This window comes from Oratosquilla oratoria, chromosome 25 (assembly GCF_046742065.1).
Source record: "Oratosquilla oratoria isolate Oo_2021 chromosome 25, ASM4674206v1, whole genome shotgun sequence".
NCBI classification, from domain to species: Eukaryota; Metazoa; Arthropoda; class Malacostraca; order Stomatopoda; family Squillidae; genus Oratosquilla; species Oratosquilla oratoria.
In genome coordinates, this window is record NC_134801.1 from 57731481 (window position 1) to 57755545 (window position 24065).

Sequence of the window (24065 nt, forward strand, 5' to 3'; positions counted from 1 at the left end):
CACTACCCAGCCTCACTCAACTTCATATCACCTCACCGGAGCACTGTCGTCGATCACCAACAGACTGCTATAAGGAAGTACGGTAACCATTCAGTTCCTCAGGTTCCTGATGAAAATAAATTGATGATTACGATTGTCTTCACCGTCAGTGACAATAACGAAGCAGGCTGTGGGACTTTGCTGAACTAGCTTGACGAACTGCAAACCTGGGCAGTGATGTCTGCATCAACCAGAATGAAGACTATGGTCATGCACATCTACATGGCACTCTGAACACCCATTTACCTCAGTTCCTTCATCCTCTAAACTAGTGTTGCCCAAGCATTTTTACTTATTGTTCCCTTCATTATCTACTGTTACGTCGCCCCCCCCCCCGTCCAACATACCTGAACAAACTCAGTTTTATTTAAGATAATGCAAATAATGCATTAATTGTGTGTGTATATGTGTGCCTTGTTTGTTCGCGTACCCATCCCTCAGCTCCCTCTCTCTCTGTTGTCATAGAAAATGGGATGTTTCTGTTGTGTGTGTGTGTGTGTTCCTTGTTTGTTCACGTACCATGTTAGCCTCAGGGGTACGCGGTCCCCGGTTTGGACAACACTACTAAGCTACTTCCCCCAGCCCGAGCCTCCTCTAAAACCATTAAAAATAAATTACTGTAGCCAGGACAGAAAAGTACAAGCTTATTCTTAGCATTTTCTGCTCTACCAGCTCACTGTAGATGACCAGGAGAATCAAGCGTTAAATCTTGGTACAAAACACAGAAACGCACAAACATGGATGTTTAACATGAAGCTTACATTGTGCAACAGCTCCTAATCTAACGTAACAATTCTATGGAGAAATATATATTTTTCAAACTAAAAAGAAAAAAAAAGCGTTTACGTGTTACTGAAAAACGAGAAAAAAATTTGGAGCAAAAGTGCACCATCATCCATGATGTTGGCTCCTTCCATTTGGTGCTCACAAGATACTCGTACATAAGTGGCACTCCCAAACCCTCCGATACACCAACAGTACTGTAACCAGTCATCGTAATGCCCCTCTTAAACTCGAAAATGTTATACAGTGAACATTTGTCCCCCCAAATTAATTAACAAAACCCATTTCATCACAGTTGCTACAAACAAAATCAACCAAGACCTGCACATCACAGGTGAACTTAAGTTGTCGTTGTTGTTTTTGTTTCCTTTTGACGTAATTTCCTGAACAAGGGTCCCGTTTATTTCAGGCTTTTTCTCAGTTAAAGTGTTATCACAATAGAGAACGGGCATTAATGCACAATATCTATCAATATACTTCAAGTGATTTTCCCCCCTTACAAGGGAGGTAGTCGGGTCAAAAGGCAAGTATCCAGTCCCATCCATTCTTCTATACAATACTGTATACACAAGTGTATACAATACCCTATACACTTTGGAATATCGTTTGGGAAAACCAGCAGGTCTTCAGTCAGTGTAATTCAGGTTAACAAGAATTATTATTATTATTATTATTATTATTATTATTATTTTTTTTTTTTTTTTTTTTTTTTTTTTTTTATCGGTCAGGGAAAAAGTTTTGGTAGCGCCAACGCCATTGATCAGAGTAAAATAAATCCCACCAGAACTTGGCCACTGCTGTAGATGGGTGTGTCGGTTATCAGCATAGAGGCAGTCATATGTCGGTCTTCTTGTCATTTGGGTCGAAGACAAAACTGACCTTGAGGTCATTTTTTTTTTTTTTTTTTTTTTTTTTGGGGGGGGGTCCTTACTTCGAAAATTGTTGCATCTGGAGAGAGATTTACTATTGTCATCGTATAGAGAATCATATGTTGTCATCCAGTTAGCATGAAGATATTTGATCTTGAGTGACCTCAACAAGGTCAACCATAAGTTTAGGTTTACAGAAGCTTCATCCATGAGGAGCTAATATGAGAGGGGGGATGTGGGTGCGTGCCTCTGACTTGGCTACCTCGCTTGTAAGGGGGAAAAAACCCTTGGAATATACAAGTTAAATTTTAGAACCATATAACCTTTACCTGGGAAAAAATGCTAGTATAACAGATGCCAGGTAAGGCTTGCTGTGAAAGGCATCCATGTATTTCGTCTTGAGATGATTGATGAACCTGTCAAGGAATGCCAACCTACTTGTGGATGAATCACGTGCTTGTTTGTAGACATTAGGTACTATTATGTCCTCTTTGTAACTACATCACTCTTATTTACTCGTAGTTCAGGGTTTTTAATTCTAGGATTGCCTGTCGTTTTTCAATAAGCACGGATTGAATTGTTTACTTATAATTAGGTTATTATTACTACTATTACCATTGTTGTTGTTATTATTATTGTTGTTGTTGTTTTATACCGTTGAACAAGCATGCAACACGTGTATATAACACACAAACAGACACACACACACACACACACACACACACACACACACACACACACACATACATACACACACGTGTTAGTAATCTCCCCGGAGATTATTACCCATTTGTGAGCAAATAACGTTCAGGTTGATGCATGGCATAAATATATATTCAGAGTTTAAGAATCATTGTATATCACAGGCATGAGTGTTTACTCAAGGTTTTGGAATCTTGATACGCGGGCGCCACGTAAGTTAAGGTCTAGACCTCAAAGAGGATCATCTCCCGTCTTCAGAACCCGTAAACTCCACCTCCATTTGGAGATGCAGCCCCGATGGGCTGATACTCGGTCCCGGACCTAGTTCAAGGTCTCAACTCTTAACCAGTTTCACTTGTGTTCCTTTCAAATGTTTACATAAATAGAACTGATTAGTGATAACTACTACTATTACTACTACTACTACTATTACTACAACTACTACTACTATTACTAATACTACCACTGCTACCACTTCCTCTACTATTACTACAAGCAAGTGATATAGAAACGGACCCGTACTTACGCAGCACAAACAGTCCATAGTTTCTTCCAAAAGAGATCTTCAGAGAATCTGGGACAATTGCTAGATGCTGTGGGGCTCCGGGTTTCCACCATGTAAAGCACAAGTCAATTACTATTATTATTATTATTATTATCATTATTATTATTACTTTTATTGTCATTATTATTAGTTATTATTATTATTAGTTATTATTATTATTAGTTATTATTATTATTATTATTATTAGTAGTTATTATTATTAGTAGTTATTATTATTAGTAGTTATTATTATTAGTTGTTATTATTATTATTTGTTATTATTATTATTATTTGTTATTATTATTACTTTTATTGTCATTATTTATTATTTATTATTATTATTAGTTATTATTATTATTAGTTATTATTATTATTATTATTATTATTTTTTTTTTTTTTTTTTTTTATTGTTAATAGTCTCAAGTGAATGGTGAAATTATATTGTGTGGCATAAACATATGGTATTGTACAGGGGAGGATATAGAGATGGTAATAAAGGAATAGACAAGTTAGAACGGCTTCGCCTCTCCTGAGTGGAAACTAGTCTTCAATCATAAAAGTGGATCAGTTCTTCATACAAGTGAAGACTGGTTGCCGATCTTGAAAAGAATGGAAATGTGACTAAGCCCCGTAGGGTTGTGGATGTAGCAATAGTTATTGACGTCCGGCATAAAACTTATCAGAGTAATGACAATATCATCATCCACATATTGAAACCAGGCTGTGCCATGACCCATTATACTCATGAAACTATTCTTAAGAAAAAAAAAATCCATGTAGAGGAAGGCTAAAACAACACTAAGGGGGCTCCCCATCGCAAGTCCTCGGTGTTGACCGTATTCCTCACTGTTACGGTATAAAAACTCGCGGCCCGAAAGTAACCTAAATTGTAGCCCTTGGCTGAAATATGGGAGATGTGTAGGCATGGGTTAATGTGAAATTAGCACGGAGTAGGGGTGGAACCCCGGCCAGACCCCGCAGTTAGCAGTGACTTCTAATTAGTAATTACCCTGACAGTCACTCAAGCCCACGATGGTGACAGCTACGGCCGCAGTTGAGCGCCTTCAGGCGTAAATTCCTCATACGTGGGAAGGTGTAAGCATTGATCCTCTTAAGTCGAATTATTATTAAATCCCCTTGATAAGAACATAAGCATGGAGACCGCAAGAGACCATAATGCCTACACTAGGGAGTTCTGTGTCCCTTACTACCTGTCATACCTATCCATAAAGTTATCTGATATTATCTTAAAACGACCAATTGTTTCAGAGCTTAAAACAGGGTTACTAAATTCAGCTACGTAGCAATTGTGTCACCTTAATGTGTCCACTGAAGACGACATGGACCTTTGTGTTTCCTGTACACGGAGCGAAGACAATCGACCCCGTTAGGTGCAGGACGTGCTCGTAGTTCCTTTACACTATACAACAATTAAGTAAACACACTCGTTCACGCGAGTGTCTTAGCCTGCCGACTCGGCGGAACCGGAATCTAGCTCCACTCAGATTTTGTAAAAAGCATCACAATACTGCAAGCCTTCAGTCTATTGAGCAATGGCTGTGTGTGTCTTGTGTCCATATGTAGGCCTATATTGTTATGTTAATAGCATAACGGTTAATTTGACCAATTAAACTAATATGTTGATGATGCAAGGTCATGAAGCGGCTTGTAGGTAATTATATTATCTGGATAAGGGGAGTGGAGGCAAGAATGGGAACACAAGAATGAAGGAGACCGCAAGAGACCATAGGGCCTACACTAAGCAGTTATAGTCCATTACCACCTATCATCCCCATCCATAAAACTATCTAACATTCTCTTGAAACAACCGATAGTTTCAGCGCTCACTACACGGTTATTAAGTTGAATCAATGTGAAGAGATGCAAGAATAAGATATTTCTGCTCATAAGAATTGGTAATCAATTACGAAAACAAAAGAAGAGAGAGACTTAGGAGTAATGGTTAGGGAAATGTCACCAGGGGCATATCAGTAGGATCACTATAGAAACGTGTAATGTCTGAAAGAATATAATAAAGTATCAGTCCACCACATGGAGGAAGATATGATTATCGAAAACCTGACTCGCCCCAGACTAGAATATGCTTCAGTGGTGTCGTTTCCACATAAGGTGAAATGTATTAACGTACAAATATACAAAAGTAATGAGAAAAGTGGAAGGAGGAGACACGGGTCTTGATCCGATTATTGAGTTTATTCCTGACCGGTTTTTCTCCCTTCCACTATTCTCATAATTGTCTCAATGTCTCAACATTCAGAAGTAACTAGAATTGCTTCAGATCCTGCTGATAGGTGATACGTAGAGAAACAGAATGTTCTGGAAGGGCCATTGTCAGAAAAGAGAAGGTGGAATCATCGAATACAACGGTTCTTCGTGGATTTCCGACATTGTGTGGATCCCCTTAATTATTTAATCTCCCAAATCTCACGCAGCCAAAGATGAAAATACATAACGATGAAATTTGATGAAGAGAAACCTTTTGCTTTATTACAAAAGTTGACAGACAATTATTCTATATTCGATAGATTGCTGTGGTCACATTACATAGAAATGTATAATTTGTAACAGCAAGCCATAACCCCCCCTCCCCATTTAAATTCTTACCAAAGCCTCTAGTTTGAGAACCACGGTACTAATGCCAGTTTATAGGGCCATGAAAGCAATAGTAATCAAGTAACATGAGTCGTTTTGAAACCAGAATAGATTAATTAGAACGCTGAGACGGGATACCACGAGCATAATTCTTATCCTGTATAACCACGTGATTCACCATGGTCTTGGATCACGTGTTGGACTCGTGATCGACAGCTATTGCCTTCCTGGGTCATAGCACACACACACACACACACCGGGCTGGAGCGTCCGGGCCTGTCATTAGGCCTAGCTCCAGAACTTCAAGTGTAGTGAGAATCAGGCATGGAATGAAATGTATGTGCTTTGTGCTGGCAGTGCATCAAATGCTTATGATGTTCTGTTCTTAGTGCTAGTTTACCACACAGTAGAAACAACTTATGAGCTTGGTTGTACGTTGGAGGCCAATCATACTCGTGTAATTCATTCTATGAGGCTATTATGTGACTTGAATATCTCACACTATGTGTGATCAGGTACTGCTTTTTGGTAATGCCGTGGTTCCCAGACAGTTGTGCATTTTTTGGCCACGAAATTGTCAATAGTCTCAGCCTCTGGGAGGACGTGTCGTGGTCTCGTGTTAGTACGCCGGTGGACAAGTGTATAATATGATATGCATAGACACGTACGACAGCGTTGCCCCCTTGCGATTCATAATATTCCTTATAAAACGCTCCTCGGGGCCCTATGTGAACCCTTGCGGGAGTTTTGAATCGGCGAAGATCCTGTTATTTGGAGCAAACACTCCGTGAACTGTACGCGAACCTTTGAGGCAGGAGAGAGAGTGAGAGTGGTTGGGGGCTGAGCGTTGTATGTGTGCTTCCCGCGCAAAGTCGTGGCCGAAAGGTACGAGGATCTGCTACTCATCTCTGTTCGGAGGATTTCGCATGGGGGAGCAAAGATCTCCGATTCCCGTCTCTCGTGGTATGTAACACAGTATATTTTACTGATACTTTAGTCTCACAGCAATTTCAGTTATTTTTAGTTTGTTTGTATTTATTGTAAATTAGATTAGGGACGACGTAGAAACGTTGTGTTGTTATAAGAGGCGCGAGGTGACGAAGCCAAAGTCGGGTGGATTGAACGCCTCCGGATACGACCGACGGTGTGCCAGATGTTTGATGCCAATGATGGCGTATTATGATTTTAATGAATGATGACAACAAGGCAGTAGTTTTGGCCCAAAGGACATGATATTATTAACAAGTAATATTAGTTACGGAGTTTAGAATTTAAACTGAATGCGAACGTTTCTTTGGAAAGTCGCAGTTTCACTGCGACCACCGTGGCTGCCAAATGCGCGATGATTACGCCCTACTCTGACAATGAAATGGGGTCGAGAGGGATGATAAGAGAGGATATCCTGACAGCATAGTAACCATGCATTGACTAGTTGCATGTGTAATACATTGATGGAATAAAATATACATTTTACTTAATCTATGCGTATATATTTAACGTCCTGTATAGTTGTGTCGCCGATGTACGGTACTGTAGGACCAAGACTAGCTTCACGCTTGAAAGACAAGTCACGACCCCAACCACGAATAGGCTTCGGTGTGTATGTGCGTGTATATGTGCGTGCGTGCGTGTGTATGCCCCATCTAGCTAACCGTGCGTGTGTAAATGTTCTTGACGGCCATGTGAGAAGGAATTGGAAAACGTGGAGTAATTGTTGGTGATATTTCGATTTTGTTATTCCCACACTTTACAAGCAATTCAAGTCGATAACCAGTAAAAATAACATTATCATCAAATGTAAGTAATATAGACTAAAAGTGACGGGTAATAATGATAAACAAGGGATTACTTAAAAAAACGCAATAAGGGGCTATTTCCATTGACGTCTGTCATGTTCGGTTTAGGTGTAAGTATGCTAGAGAAAGTTGGAGAGTTGAGCGTTAGATATTATTTGGTTGACAGTTGCTTCTGAAGAAAAAAAAGAAACGTTACCTTCTAGCTGAGTCGAGTTGCCAGATTGTACGTGTAACTGACATTAGTTCATCCAACTCACCCCCTCCCCCCTTCCCTGACGGTGTGATTTGGGCAGATGCGTGAAGCTCATAGGATTATGATTTATGCACGATGTCGGGTTTTAAGCAGAAACCGTCATTACTGCCAGTCTAGCATGTACTCATGAACACGTGACATTCAAGCTTCCTGTATTAATGTGTATGTTCCCTCGGTCGGATGGGTGAATTAAGGGCATACCAGTTTAGGGGGGATGGAGCTGCACAAGACTTTACTGTGTGTTTCGTGTTTCCCGCATTTTTTGGCGCTGGGAATGGTGGGAGGGGGGCTGCCCCTGGTTGAGATTATGTATTCAAACTCCCCTCAAAATAATAATGATAAATAAATTGGATTTCAAAGAAATAATAAAACTCAGTTGTGGTGCCTTTATCATGTTTATGATGAAAATTACGAACCAGGAAAAGGCAACATAAAAGTCGGTAGAAGCATCCACCCACCCCATCCCGCCCTTCTTGTTCGACAAATATTTCACATTGTACCTCTGGCAACAGTACTGCCCCCGCCCCCTCTTCCTCCTTGTTGCGCACATAATGCTTCTTCTTTTCCCAAGAGCCGTATAACTTAATCTCGCTCACTTTCTAATACATTTATGATGTACTGTTTATGAACCTGTCATGTAATTTGTCCGATTTGTGCACGTTCCACGATTTTATGGGGCTGTCTTTACCCGTTCCCCAAGTTACCCTCCGTCTCACGCTTCTCACTTTTTTATGGACATCGCCATAACCGCGCCGAGAGCGTTGTGATCTTATACTCGTTGGCAAATTTCCTAATAATTAGGCGATTTTTACCTGTGGCAACTTTTTTTTTTCTCGCTTTTTTTTTTCGTCTTCTAATGATTATGAGCTTAAGGGAGATGTAGTGTGATTCATGCCTCTCGTAGGAGGGACTTCCCTGCAGTGCTGATGTCTTCTAGGGAGGTGAGTTTGGTGGTCAGGCTTGGAGTGTTTGTCTTCAAATCTAAGTGTGTGTTTTTGCATGGGTGTGTTCTGTGATGGAAGTGAAGATGTTAGCATGATGCCTTTCGCTGGTCATTTGGTTAGGCTTATGTTAGGGCGGCTGAAGACTTTCATAGAACTTAAGAACATCAGGAAGAAGGACTGCAGGAGACCATAAGGCCTACATTGGGTAGTTCCATGTCTCATACCACCTATCACCTCTCCATAAAATTATCTAATCTCTTAAAATGACCGATAGTTTCAGCGTTCGCTATATAGTCACAAAGTCTATTTCATTCGTTAACCAGTGTTAGTAATCTAGTTTTTGTCTGTTTACTTCATAAAACTTAAATTTGTCAAATTTAGATGCGTTACTACAAGACCTGTTGTGCTGATTTAATATGTCTGTCATGTTTATGTGCCTATAGGGGTGAATATTGGTCTCGGTGTGTTTATGTTCTGTTGTAGTGGTTTTGGTACATCCTGTTATTATTTTTTATCGTTTCGTGTAGCTTGTAGGGCGTGTTTTCTTGGTTGTAAGGAAACATTCCGTAGATTCGATTGTGACTCAGAATTGTTGCAGACCGAATCAAGTTTCTTTCTGTGTACCAAAATCAGTCTTTCTGGTCTTATTTTCTTGATCGTTTTTGACTGTTAGGCCAATGGTGTTTGGACTGAATAATATATGTACCAAAAGTGACCCCCAGGTCTGGCTCTTGTCCAATGGTAGTTGGCCGTTCAATTTTACTGTTGGATGTTTCATCGATTTAGTTGTCTAAGGTGAGGCGATGATTTCTAAGCGCGACTTCCATTCTGTCGTTCCCTAGCCATTGTTCTAGTTTGGCTATGCCTTAGTGTGTTTATCCACTCAGTAGTTTCCATGCAAGAATATTATTGTTATCATGAGCAACGGTAAGCGCGATGGTGTTAAGTTCAGGATTTGATGTGGGGAGATAATTTCCTCGAGGAACGCCAGTGTACGATAATAGGATTCTCTCTCTCTCTCTCTCTCTCTCTCTCTCTCTCTCTCTCTCTTTTCCCGTGTGTGTGTGCGCGTGCGTGCATGTATGTATATGTATGTGTACATGTATGTGTCAGTGTTTTTGTGTGTATGTACGTGCGTGTGTTTGTGCATGTATGTATATGTATTTGTGCATGTATGTATCTGTGTTTGTGTGTGTATGTACGTGCGTGTGTTTGTGCCTGTATGTATATATGTATATGTGTGTGTGTGTGTGTGACTCGCTCTTTTACTTCTACGGCGGCAGGGAAAGGGTGAGGGTGTTATATCACGATTTCGTTTCATTTCCTCGGGAAGCTTCAGACACGAGTCGTCGTCAAAATAAAGACGTTGGACACAACACGACGACATGACGTATGGTCGCGTCGGCAGGGGACAGGTTTGTTACTCCGCTGAGACCGGGAGATGTCCTGATGGAAGAGCTCTTCCTGGACTGAAAGGGGCCCCCCTCATCGATCCAGGCGCCCCTCAGTTTGGAGTTCGCTTCCCTCGGGTGAATCGTATCGCTTCCAGTCCATCGCCGGAACAAAATCCATAACGAGCGCATCATCGGCGAGGTGTTCCATCGTCTCTACAGGGGACATAGGTACCACGAAGATGAATGAAATACCCTGACGGTAACCAGAATACATTAAGAATGGAGACTGCGAGAGACCATAGGGTCTACACTAGGCAGTTCCATGTCCATGATCAGTTATCGTCCTTATCCATAAAGTTATCTCGTCTTCTCTTAAAACGACCAATTGATCCAGCATTCGGCAGGTTAACCAGTTCTTGCTTATTACCTTAAACCATTTACCACGGAAGCGGGTGCCTTGGAAATAAAATATGACAGCCAACCGGCACGAAGAATGAAAGAACAAGCTCCAGCAAGAACCGCTATAGAAGGGTTTAATCCTCATCTCGGATTCAGCCCGAGCGTGATAGGGCGTCCTATCCATTTGCGGCGAGTGGGCGCCCCAGGGGTGGGTGGGCGGGCGGGTGGATGGGCTGGGAGCTCCTTAATTATTTTATTTCCTCCCCGGACGGGCCCCAGCTACAACCGCGTCGTACCTCTACCTTCGAACTTACATCGACGTTACAACGATTGATATTTCAGTCTTCATTCTTTTCTTATGTCTCTCTCTCTCTTTTTATCTCTCTCTCTCTCTCTCTCTCTCTCTCTCTCTCTCTCTCTCTCTCTCTCTCTCTCTCTCTCTCTTTTTATCTCTCTCTCTCTCTCTCTCTCTCTCTCTCTCAGAACTTTGAATGCATTTTCTTCACCTTTTCGCACAAGGAGAGACAACAAGCAACTCCCCCACCATTGTACTAAATTTAGCATCTGATATGGAAACGGTCTCATATTAATACAACACATTATTATAATTTCGTTGACAACCAGCGTTTCTATCCTTGGAAACAACACTCAATGGGAAGAAGAGTTGGGAGTCTTACATGTGGTAAAGGAGAAACTGGAGTATAACAGAATGGATATATATATATATATATATATATATATATATATATATATATATATATTATTATATATATATATATATATAATTTTTTTTTCTTTTTTGTCTCTCTAAAGATGAAACACTTCTGTATGACTGGTCTGTAGGTCAATAAAGTCACCTGCATAGTGACTGACTTATGCAGTCAGTACCCCATGCAGAGATAATACAAAACAAGTAACTGTGTTTCTTCCCATTGAGAACCTGAGGAACACTTCAGGTTTCTAGTCTGAAACTCACGATGGTAGTTATTTTGGAATAAGTAAATGTATATTGCAGTGCACAAATGACATCCCCCCAACGAATGGAATAAACTTAGTAACCATGTAGTAAGTGCTGAAACTATCAGTTGTTTTCAGAAACGATTAGACAACTTTATGGATGGGGATGACAGGTGGTGATGGATACAGAGCTGCCTAGTGTAGGCCCTATGGTCTCTTGCAGTCTCCTTCATTCTTATGTTCTTATGATATGTTCAACATACGTGTACTCACCCTTTAACTAGTTACAAAGCATGGAAAACTATACATGATCCTCGGACCACTTTCCAAGAAAGATCACAACAGATTTTTTTGAAAAATTAAAGACTAAATGAAAAATAGAATTAAAATCATAAACTACAAAACAGCAAATTGGAAAGATCACAACAGAAATTTTAGGAAAAATGAAAACTAAATAAAAACAATAATTAGAATCACAAACTACAAGACATCAAATTGGAAAGATTACATGGAGAAAAGAACCTAAGAGTCCATTACTGGGACCCAATGTCCATCCATAGACACTAGAACCAAAGATCACAATAATCACCAAGAAACAGATTCCTAGAGGCCACAGCAACCCGAACTGAACACCTGAGGTAGTTGCTTTCATAAAGAAAATATAAACAAATATAAGATAATTAAAAAACAAAATGAATTAAGAGAAAACTAAGTAACACAGAACAAAGGAAAGAACTACTTCAAAAATTGAATAAAAACATCACCAAACTAATAACAAAAAGAAAACAGAGACAAATGCACCCAAAATAAATAAATTGGAGAACAGCAAATGGGTATTGAATATAATAAGAACAATTAGAAAATGAAAATAAACTAAAATGAATTAACCCGCTGACTTATGGTAAAATCCCATCACCAATACAGCAGTGTACCATCATTAACAAGTACTTCTCCAAAACGGGTTTCAAATTCACAATTCCAGAAAATGGGAAAACGACCAAAAAAGATACACAAGATGAAACCAAACACAAATGCCAGCCCTCCATTTTTCATGAAAGATGTATAAAATATGATTAAACTGAAAAGCTCCCATGTAGAAGGTTCAAGCAATTTCAAACATCCATCAGAATCACCTTTGCCAAACAATAAAGGCTTCAACATGAAGGAAAACAAAGAAAAGGAAGTCCAAGTCAGGAAATAAGAAATGAAACAGAAATGTGTGCTTAAATTATGCATAATGATATTGAATACCCTAATATAATGGAGATAGAGATAAAAGAAAATGAGATCTGTATAACGTGGATGTACAAAACTGAAAAGTAACTAAATAAAAGGGAATTGAAGGCAAAGGAAAGTAAACATAAGAATAAAAAGAAAATGATTAAAATTGTAAATAAGTTTTCTGATGAAATATAAAACTGTAGAAAGTATATATAACTAAAACATTGATAAGTTGTAATATGCTTGCACCTAAAGACAAGAAAAGCTTAAGTACATAAAAAAGAATATATATATATATATATGTGTGTGTGTCTCTGTCCACTCCCAGTACATCATTATCTGGGATTCATAGCAACCATAATAAATCAGATTGGCATTTGTTAATGAAATTGTGAAGTACAAGTTACCAGCTGGATCATACCATTCCAGTTCTTCATAGAAAATGTATATATGACAAAAAAATAATATATATGCAATAGATTGTAACACTCATGGATGCTAGGGAAGCATTTAGTTTAAAAAAAGAATATGAAACGGATTATATATGAGTTATACAAAAATATAATATAGGTTGCACAGGTAATAAAAAAAGCGCTGAAATGAAAGCTGAATATCTATTTACCTATCCATATACAAAAGGCATTCACCCACCTCTACCTATCCCACTCCCACCCATCTGCCAATTGTTTCTATGTTGTCTTAGTTTTTTGTGAATGAAGGATCATCCCTATATTCCGCCCACTGATTGGGCTGAACTGAACATACTCTCTGCTAATTTTGTGAACTCTGGGAACAAAGATATTTTATAAATTCATAAACTTTGCAAACTAATTCTTGCAAAAATGGGCAAGCCAAAGAGAAGTAAAGAGACATTTTCCTTCATTAAGTAATGGTGCACTATCACTTTGCAGCCAGGTGGAATAAAAAATTGACTTCACATTCACATACTGTCTACTCTATCACTCTCAGTGTCTTCCGCAGCCCTATCACATAGTGCAATTTTTTTTTTAGAAAAATCAAGTCAAGGTTAAATGCTCTGTAACTTTTTCAACACAATTTTTAAATCAAGTCAAAGTAAAATGCTCTGTAACTTTTTCAACACAATTTTTCCAGATCCCTTTTTATTTTACACTTATATTAGGGAAATCCTCTGCTGTTGTAAGTTAAGACAGTGATATGTTGAAAAGAGTACAGCAGGCTACCAATCTGGTACCAGACATGAAAAGCGAATCTCAAGAAAAAGGGCAAAGTATGTTATTTCCATAAAAAAAAAAAAAAAAATTGTGTGTGCATGGAGGGAGATTGTTTTGATGTCTTCAAGATTTGTAGGGGGAATATAATATAAGATGAAAATTTTTCACATAATACAAATCAGTCAAGAAACAGTGGTCTATCAAAGTTTGCCAGAATAAAATCTAGGTGGCATTTGTTTTTAGTCAGAATCAAATGTGTATATATCATCATTGAAATAATTTCATTGCTTTTCCTACAGTGGCACCACAAAATGCAATTGTGTAATATTAACCAGAATTCATTCATAGTGTTATCTTGAACTGGTCTAAGCAGACCTGTTTATTTTGTATATTAACTTTCTTATGTGATGTGTTTATGTTTTGCAGGTTGAAAAGGAAGACAGGCAGGCCCAGCGAGATAAGAGTTTAACACTTATTCTTGGCTCCAGGCAGAAAAATAAGAGAAGCAACATGTCACGAGTCTAACAGGATCAAATAATGACAGCACTTTGCTGTTCATTGGCTCTGGTTCCCACCTCCACCATCTCCTGCAGGAGCTTCACTCCTTAGCCAGTGTCTAGGTTGGTGCAGGCTGGGGACTGCTGCCATTGTCCCCACCAACAGCACTATGGGGCCACTTCAACGAGTGAAGTTGGTGGAGGTGCATTCTCAGTTGGTGTGCGAGTTGTGCTCAGGATACTTTGTGGACGCCACTACCATAATCGAGTGCCTGCACACATTCTGCAAGTCTTGTATCGTACGCTATTTGGAGACCTCCAACTACTGCCCAACATGTGAGGCACTAGTGCACAAGACTAAGCCTCTGCTTAATATACGCGAGGACAAAACCGTGCAAGATATTGTGTACAAACTTGTCCCTGGCCTCTTTCATAAAGAGATCAACCGCAGACACAGCTTCTATGTAGAACATCCTGAAGCATGTAAGTACCTTTTCAAATCTGTGTTGCTCATAATTCCCTCCTCTATATGTCTGGTGTATCTATTTGAGTCACACCTGTGTATTTATATTTTTCTTCTGGACAAAATTCACTTAGAATAATGGTTAGATATAGTTAAGGCTATAATGCCCCAGTTGTAGGCATCAACGAGGAACATAGTCCAACACTGCTGTAACTCTTCTCTTTTTGCTCCCTTTTAGGTGGTGACAGAACAGAACAAAAGTTGAAGGAGCCACGGCACTTCTTTTACGTGGATGACCAAATCTCCCTTTCCTTAGAATATCTCCCCCCTGCATATGCCAAGGCCAAAAAGAATGGCACACCCTATGCACACATGCCTTCCATAACGAATACGAGTGCCAAAAATCCAAACGGTGTTGTGGAAGGAGAGGGATGGTCTGCACCACAGCCTGATTCTAAATCCTCTACAGGTGTAGACAAAGAGGACCAATTAGAAGACAAGATGAGCATGAAGGTCAGTAGGTTTTTGGGAACAGTGATAGCTCCTGCTTTGGGTAATCCTGCCAAACGAATGTCAGAGGCACCTTTTCAAAGCTTGTGAATAACTTCACCTCTGACAGTGTACAAGATCTCTGTATCAACTTCAACTGCATTTTCTCCACTTTTTCACATAGAAAGCAGACAACTGGTAACTGCTCCACTCTTATTACTATAAGTTAGTGACACCAAAACTGTTCCACAACAGTACAACACAGACAGTCCAAATATTCTTCCAAAGAGATCAATGCGAAAGCTCAAGGACCCATGCCACCCGCTATATATTTGAAACTCAAGGCAACAGTTATTACTAAGACTATATTCATGAATATTCTTGAATATTCATGAATATTCTTCTCCTTTTCTGCATGGGGGGACAGAGGGGGGTCGCCGAATGTATGAAGCGGCCTTGCTTTGGATGTGCTGTGTCTTGCGACACTGCTTCTGACCCAGGGTAGTGGACAGGATGCAGGGATGACCTGTCATCCAGGAAGTGCCAAGATGGGGAGGGAGGAGGGTTGAGGGGAGTGGAATATATAGGAAATGGAATGGGTGGGAGCAGTTTCTATGCCTTTTTCTTTTTGGCTATCCCCCATGTAGGGGAAAAAGCCTTTGGTATATATATGTATGTATATTCATGAAAGTCAAGAAGCATTATGATCCCATTCTTTTTCCTTTGTTTCTTTCTTCACCAATGTTTCTGCATGAGGGGAAGGAGAGGGGTTGGGGTTGGTGATTAAATGAAGTGGGCTTGCTGTGGATGTGCTGTGGCTTGCTACATTGCTTATGACCCAGGGCAATGGATGATATCCAGGGATGACCTGTCATCCAGGAGGAGCCAAGATGAGAGGGAGGGAGGGAGGGAGGGGATAGTGAATGGGAGTGGAATGGGTGGGAGTAGAATTTGTTTTTTGGACTTTGGCTACCTCCCTTATAAGGGGGAAAACCCCTTGGTATAAGTATATGTGTTCAAGTGGATCAAAGGCTATAACAAGGGTGAAGCAAACAAGGTCATCATAATAAAACAACAGGGCAGGACTCACAGTAATTGGTATAAACTGGACAAATTTAGATTTATGAAGGAAATAGGCAAGAATTGGTTTACTAATAGGGTGGTCGATGAATGGAATAAACTTAGTAACCATGTAGTAAGCGCTGAAACTATCAGTTGTTTTGAAAAATGATTAGACAACTTTATGGATGGGGATGACAGGTGGTGATGGATACGGAGCTGCCTAGTGTAGGCCTTATGGTCTCTTGCAGTCTCCTTTATTCTTATGTTCTTATGTACATATGTCTTCGCCTACTCCCTCATTCCCTTAACTGCATAAGTTTTATTTACTCCGTGTTTTAGGGACTTCAGTGATATCCTGAAGAGCCACAGGCTTGCAGCATTATTTTATGATTGGATTGTTGACCATTCAAAAAAGAATAATGATAATTATGAATTTCTAATACCATCTTCAAATTTCTCCATTATGACCTCTATGACTCTACCTGTGCGGTGTAATATTGTCCCTAAGAATAGGAGGGTTTGTTATTACCAACAAAATTTTATCTGGTTATCATATTAAAAAATAGAATAGATAGATTAACCAATAATTAATTACTAGGAAAAAAGTGTTTCTTTCAGTTATATCATTTGGTTTCAATTACTGTATGTATAGCAAAACTTCTAATTTTCTTGCTTAAGTATGTATATTGTGTATCAAAATTAGTGATTGCCTCAGGTAGATCCCAGTTTTTGTACAAGGGATTCATGTAACGGTGACCTGTTTTACGATTCTTGTTCCTAGTAAGGACAAGTACTTTCCTGCTGCTAAGAGGCCAGAAGAAATACTGGAATATTACCTTGTTGAAGGTGATTAAGACGTATGTGGAGGAAATGTGGACAATTTCTGGGATGAGGTGTAAACTAACTTGTCTTTCTTTTTTTATTCCTGCTTGCAGACGGTGCACAAGCGATACTTGAAGTGTCCAGCAGCAGTTCAGGTCTCGCACCTGGAGAAGTTTGTCCGGTTAAAGTACGGCCTTTCACCAAAGCACAGGGTGAGTTATGCCACAGTCATTTGGGAATTATGTCAGTGGACCCTGCGTACAATTTAGCTGTGGTATATTTGCTGTATAAACATTTCATTATTTTAAAAAAAAATTCTTCATTCTCTTGCAGGTCGACATTGTCCATGGTGGTGATCACCTTGACGGTGACCTGACCTTGCTGGATGTAGTGTACATGTACAAGTGGGCTGAAGAAGCACCTCTGAGACTCTTTTACACCGTCACCATTCCCAGGACCACCCGGAAGCGACACCGGATTAATGGCACCCGGGCGCCAAATAGCGAAAAGGGTTCCTCCCCGCCTCGCAAGATGCCCCGGGGTGAGGGGAAGATGGGTGGTATTGAAGGCGGTGTGCCGAAGAGCCCTGTGAACAAAGAAGGAATCGAAGAGGCACAAACACAACCTCAGGGAGCGGCTGCCTCCATAAATGGGAACAGTAACATGGATGAGAAGGTGGAGGGGGATGGGGAGGGGGGCCTGGGCAGAGAAGAAGGAAAAATGGTGATTGATGAAGATGAGAAGATGGAAGTAGACAACTCCCAGGTAAAGAGTAACCAGGGGCTTTGTCCCAGTACTGACGCCAGTCAACTACCTGTTACCTCATGTACCAATGAGAACAGTAGTAGTTCCAGGGTGGGTATGGACTCTGCTCTGGCACCCAGTGCTCCCCCGGAAAAGAACAGTAATCTCTCTGTGGGCAAATCAAATGAGGCTGAGCCGACGGAGGCACAACAGCCTCAGCAGAAGGTACAAAAGCAGAACCCAAAGCAACAGCCGTCTCAAAAGAAACCGGCACAAGTACAACACATGGAGCAAAAGGAACTTCACCAGGAAGTACAACGAAGTGAAAGCCAAAAGCCAGTGCAACAACCCCCACCACAAGTAATTAAACAACAACAACAGCAACAACAACAACAGCAACAACAACAACAGCAGCAGCAGGCTTTTAATCCACAGAAGCAGCAACAGGCAGTGAAGCAACAGGATTCAGTAAGACCTCAGAATCAGGAAGCAAAAGAACAGCAACAAGTTGTAAGACAGCAATTAGTGAAACCAGAAGTAGTAAAGCAACAACAACAGGCAAGACAGCAGCAGGTGAAGGGACAGCAACAGCAAGTGGTAAAACCTCAGGTAAAGCAGGTGAAGCTTCAGCAGCAGGTAGGAAAACAACAACAACAACAGCAACAGCAAATAGGAAAACAACAACAACAACAGCACGTAGGAAAACAACAACAACAGCAGCAGCATATAGGAAAACAACAACAGGTGCAGCATGTAGGAAAACAACAACAACAACAGCCTCAGCAACAGGTAGTGGAACAGCACCAGGCAGTAAAACAGCAGCAGTTGCAGAATCAACAAAAACCTACATTAAAACCACAAGGGCAAGACGCAGCGAGTCCAGCTGTGCCCAAGAAACCTGTTCAAAGTGGCGCCAACACGACCAATGCTGCCAAACCAGTGAGCCGCTCACCTTCCACGGGCAAAGTCGTCACTGGCTCGAAGTCTTTCCCACAGCCACAGAACAAACCAGCGCCACCGCCTTCGCCCGCGTCACCTGCCCCGCAGCCGCAGCAGCAGCAGCAGCAGCCACAGCATGGTGTTCAAAAGCAGCTACCCAACGGTGTTAGCGGGTGCACGGTAGTCGTCAGCAAACTGGAGGAGAGCAAAGCGTCCTCGGCAACGCCCCCGCCCGGGGTTGGCGGGAAACCCGTAACCGACAAAGTGCCCCCGCCAGTCATCCCCACCAGACCCCGCCTCGGCCGGCCGCCCAACGCTTCGCGGAAACTCAACGCCGCCATGAGCATCACCGCCCCGGGCACCGCCGGCTCGCCGCGGTTTGTGGCGCCCGCGCCCTCGCAAGTCTCAAAGTCCGTCGTGCAGTCGCCGATGGTGCGTCCGCCCGTCGTGCACGCGGGTGCCTCGTCGGCGACTAGCCCGCAGACTGGCACCAAGACACCTAACAGTACCATGCCCTTTAGTCCTACCAAAGGTGGAACTCCCCTTCGAGGTACCGGAGCTGGTAGGGGCGCGGTGAGTACCAGTCTGAATGTTCAGAACCGCCTCAGCAGTATCAGTGGTTCCCTGGGGCAGCTTCAGAATTCCAAGTTAGTAGTTAAGAAGGTGCCGAACGCCGCGGGGAACAAGGAAGCCGCACATCGGGTCGGTAAGCCAAGCGTCTCTTCCCCCGCCGCCCCTGCTGGCACCGGGAAGACGAGTAGCTCCTCGTCGGAAATGGTCAGTTCTGCAAGTCGCCTTCAGCCCGGGTCGCCAGGGAGTGGCTTAGTTGTACCACGACCTCCCCCCGCGCCAAGCTCCCGGCCCCCTTCCTCCCCATCCCTTCCCCCGTCTTCCTCCCCTTTCACCATCACCACCACCACCACTTCGTCACCTTCCCCCGCCTCCCCTCTTTCGTCGTCACACCGTACCCCGGGGCAACACGGGGTCGAACAGCGGCCCCACGCCGGTGGCGCACCGTCCCCGGCGAGTACTGCCAGCCCAGCCACGCCCCATTTCCAGCAACACGGCCCGCGGCTCTCCTCACCCGCGGCCGGCACCACCAAACTCCCGCCAAAATCCCCGGGGAAAGGCCGCAACCCGGCGAACATTCTCAGCATAGCCCAGTCCCTGGCTAACAAGCAGCTGCAGCAGCGTACAGTTACTAGCAGCACGCCGATGTCCATGCCCCCCACGGTCACGCCAGCCACTCCTCCGACGCCATACTCGGCGGCCAAGGAAGGCGGAAGTAAAAGCAATTCCGTCAGTCCCGCGCCTACCAGTAACATGGTCGCGGGTACTGGTACTGTCACCGCAGCCAGCAACACCAACGCCCCAGTGAGTAATGTAGCCGGCAGCGTTCCCGCCGCCGCCCCCAACGTTCCGGTGAGTAACGTGGTCAACAACGTCCCCGTCAACGTTCCAGCGTGCCTCGCCTCACAGTTCGCTTCCATGGCTAATCCCAACCTGACGGGCATGAGCACCTCGCCGCTGTCGCCCACCCTGGCGGCGTATATATCCGCCTTCGGGGACCCGTCTCTGTTCCACGGACCTCTGCAAGACGCAGCCATGAGGAGCCTTATCAGTTGGGGTCAAGCCGCCGCCGTCAGGATTCGTGACATGAACCTGACGAACATGGGCACGGGAACGCCTACCAATCTTCTGGATCAGCACAACTTCAACATGCAGCAGCGGACGGACGCCGCGCCCATGGACTTGTCTCCCACCACGAAGACGGCACCTACCCCGACGCCCGTTGTCAACGGCAAGAACAGTTCCCCGTCACCGAAGACAACAATGGCGAGCAAAGGGCAAGTCACGACCACCAAGTCTTCGGCTTCTTTCAGCAGAAGCCACGGAGCCGCGGGATCCGGCGCGGGGAAATCCGGCAGTGGCGGGCATAAGAATAACAATAATAATAATAGCATTAACAAGAACAGCCCCACCATATCACCACCCACTCCCGAAGTCACGATCACGAAACTCCCCAATGCGACTCTGGCGACATCCACCCCGACGACCACAACTCGAACTACAAACACGAACACCAACAGCACTGCGAACAGTAAGAACAACAGTAGCAGCAATAACAGCGGCGGGAACAGCAGCGGGAACAACTACAACAGTAACAACAACAATAATAACTCGCGGCCCGTGCCGGGGTTGGTGAAGATGCCGGCACACACCAACACCGTGTCGATCACCAAACGGCCGGTGAGCAGCAACAAGTACGCCGTGGCCAAGTCCCCGGCCAACCCAAGCATTCGCCAGATCCCCAACCCGTCCCTCCTTCGCCATCACCAGTCCGAACCCAGAAACAACAACACGGTCAGCGCTAAGAGTGCAGGAGGTCACCACCCTGCTTCGAACGCCAACGGACCAAACAAGATGTGGGTGGGTTCCCAACAGACAAGGGGCGGGGCCATGCTCAAAGCCGCAGGGAACTCGCCGCTGAAGGAGACCGGACCTCTTCCCGAAACGTCCTCGATTCTTCAGATCGAGCACCTCACCCAATCGTTCGACACTTCGAAGGGCGTTGGCAACCGCAAGTACTTCGATGCTAGATAGGGGTGGGAGGACTAAGGAGGTCAGCGGCAGGAAAGACTAAAAGGGTGGTACACGAGCAGAAGGAAAGTGTTAGCATGTTTATGATACTGTGATATAAATTCTGTGCGTCGGAAATAGTGGTGAACATTATATGAAAACTAGTTTCCAATTTTTTTTTAATGTTTCCTTCGTGTGTCGGGTCGTTGTTCTTAGTGCAAAGTTCTTTGAATACATCAGAGGCCTTATCCATTGCCTTTCCATAGAAAGGGGAAGTGGCAGTAAAGTTTGCAAAGCGCGCGTCTAAGGCAACGGCCATAGGACACCGTAGTCAAGAAAAACGACCGGTGACGTCACATCCCATGCTGCTGTTGTACAATAACTTGTAGACATTGTCCGTGTTCCCCCCGTAGCGTGGAAACTGCATTCAGGAACTTCCAGTGAGAGCACAAGGGGTTGTTCTGGGTAAGAACTGTGCACTGTAGTGTGTAGAGGACACGACGGCGTGAACGCCCAACGTATTATCGTGCACCGCAAGCACCCCTTCCCCTTCATCAACCTCATCCTCCTCCCGTAGGATGGCCGATGTTCTCTTGACTACGGAACCTGCAGTAGCTATGCAGACCATCTTCCAGGAATTACGGCCGGGTGCTGCCACACCTCCTTACGTTCTCAAACCTCTTCGAACTGCGTCAGTTGCGTCCGTTTGGTCAATCAGGGAATGGTCGATGACCGGACAAAAAAAAAAAAAAAAAACTGATGGAAACTGTGAAGTTTTGCTTCGATCTCTGCGTGATAACATATCAGTGGTGGTCGCTCAGACTGTTTTTTGCTATCGTGTCTTGTCTCTTGAAGGGTATGTTTTATGTAAATACGGACAAAAGTGTTGCAAAGTACGTCATGTTAGACACCCCCCTACCCCCCAAATCCCCCCCCACCCCCCCTCCTTTTATACATGGGTCCAAAATGGTCTTTCCTCTGGTCTGGTGTCGTGATTTGTGGGTATTATGGTAGTCTGAAAAAAAATGTCGGTGACTTTAGTCAAACATATTGATACTAAGTTGTTGATTTTGATTTCTTTTGTACAGAATTGATCCTCGTGTAGAGATTGTGTCTGTTAAATGTCTTCTGAACACAGTGATTTAAGTTTATACCAGAATTACCAAATACTATTATATGGGGTTATGTAGATAGTCTAATATCATTAGATGAAAAATTACATTGAAAGTGCTTTTTATTAACCAGTTGTACAACAAGAACTCTGCTACCAAGATACCATCTTTGAGTAATCGAATGTGCCTTGGTTGGTTGAAAAATATCCTAAGATGATACTCGTATCATCATCCAATATCATTAAATGAAAAGCTTCATTGAAAATTGTTTTATCTATTGTATAACAACCTCTGCTAATTAGACAACACCTTTGAGTAATCAGATGTACCGTGATTGGTTGAAGAATATAAGATATCATACAATATCACTAATGAAAAGCTTAATTGAAAATGGTTTTAACTATTGTATAACAACCTCTCTGCTAATTAGACAACACCTTTAAGTAACCGGATGTACCATGGTTGGTTGAAGCACCTTCCTGGACAAGATGGAATTCTTTTTGTTCCTTCGAGGATATTCATGTGAACAAGACTTTCTTTGGGCTTCTTGAGGACTCGGGAAGAAAAAGAAGAAGAAGTCTTGCCAGCAAAAAGAGCGTGACCACTGAGTCTTCAAGAACTTCAACTGGAAGCTCGAAGACCCTATGAGCTCCGTCAGCTACTAAAGTGTCCGCCGTCGCTCTAACAGCTGTAGCCTCTCTATTCCACTCTGCCCCCTCCTCCATGCTCCTCTGACAAGCTAAACCATCCCACTTTATCTCTTGCAAGGTGTGTCTTCCATAAACACCACTCCCACGGGCTTGTGATATTTTACTTAAAAAAAAAAAAAAAAAAAAAAATCGGGATCAAGTGCCCTACGCCATCCCCCCCATACACACACAATGCGCTGCAAGTCGTTACTTCAACTCTTGGGGTGCGTGCAAGGTCACAGCATTACCCATGTATCGGTAACACATGAGCTCTGATCTCTTCCGAAAGGGAAATAGCTGTGGATCACGAGCCCAACACGTGATCCAAGACCATGGTGAATCACACCTTACAATAATGGTTCTCAACCTGGAAGCCATATTTTTTTTTTTTTTTTTTTTTAGGGGAGGGGGCAGTTCCCTAGTTCTACACTAGGCAGTTCCATGTCCTTTACCCCAATTCATCCCTATCCATAAAGTTACCTAACCTCATAAAACAACCAAAAGTTTCAGCGCTCACTACACAGTTTTTGTTGTTACAAATTATACATTTCTATATATTGTGAGCAACCTGAAGAAAAATCATTCCGTCTTGGCAGAAGAAATATAAGGCAATTATGATGATCAACTTTGTAATAAAGCAAAGGTCTCTCTTCATCAAAATTTTATTGTTACTATTTATTTTATTGTTTATTTTTATCTATCTTATTTTTTATTTTTCATTATCTTTATTTATTTTTTATTTGTTCATTATTTTATCTTATCTATTTCTATTTATTCATTTATCTTATTTTCATTTATTGTTTATTTATTTATTTTTATCTATTTTTTATTTTATATATATATATATATATATATATATTTTTTTTTTTTTTTTTTTTTTTTGTTGGCCGGGTGGGATTTGGAAAAGAAATGGAAGAAAGCTACAAAAGTGTTGAAAAATAATGAAATTGAGTGAAAATTT

At 42.4% G+C, this 24065-nt stretch overlaps 1 protein-coding gene across 1 annotated transcript in view; it reads left to right on the forward strand.

The window, feature by feature from the left end:
- Window positions 1-22530, forward strand: part of LOC143038970 (uncharacterized) — a 40456-nt gene extending 17926 nt beyond the window's left edge. The window contains exons 2-5 of the mRNA XM_076208814.1: window positions 14134-14687; window positions 14906-15180; window positions 17154-17252; window positions 17374-22530. Coding sequence (XP_076064929.1) covers window positions 14375-14687; window positions 14906-15180; window positions 17154-17252; window positions 17374-21327 — 4641 coding nt within the window. The 5' untranslated portion in view covers window positions 14134-14374 and the 3' untranslated portion in view covers window positions 21328-22530. The remainder of the gene's footprint in view (window positions 1-14133; window positions 14688-14905; window positions 15181-17153; window positions 17253-17373) is intronic.
- The last annotated feature ends 1535 nt before the right edge of the window (window positions 22531-24065 follow it).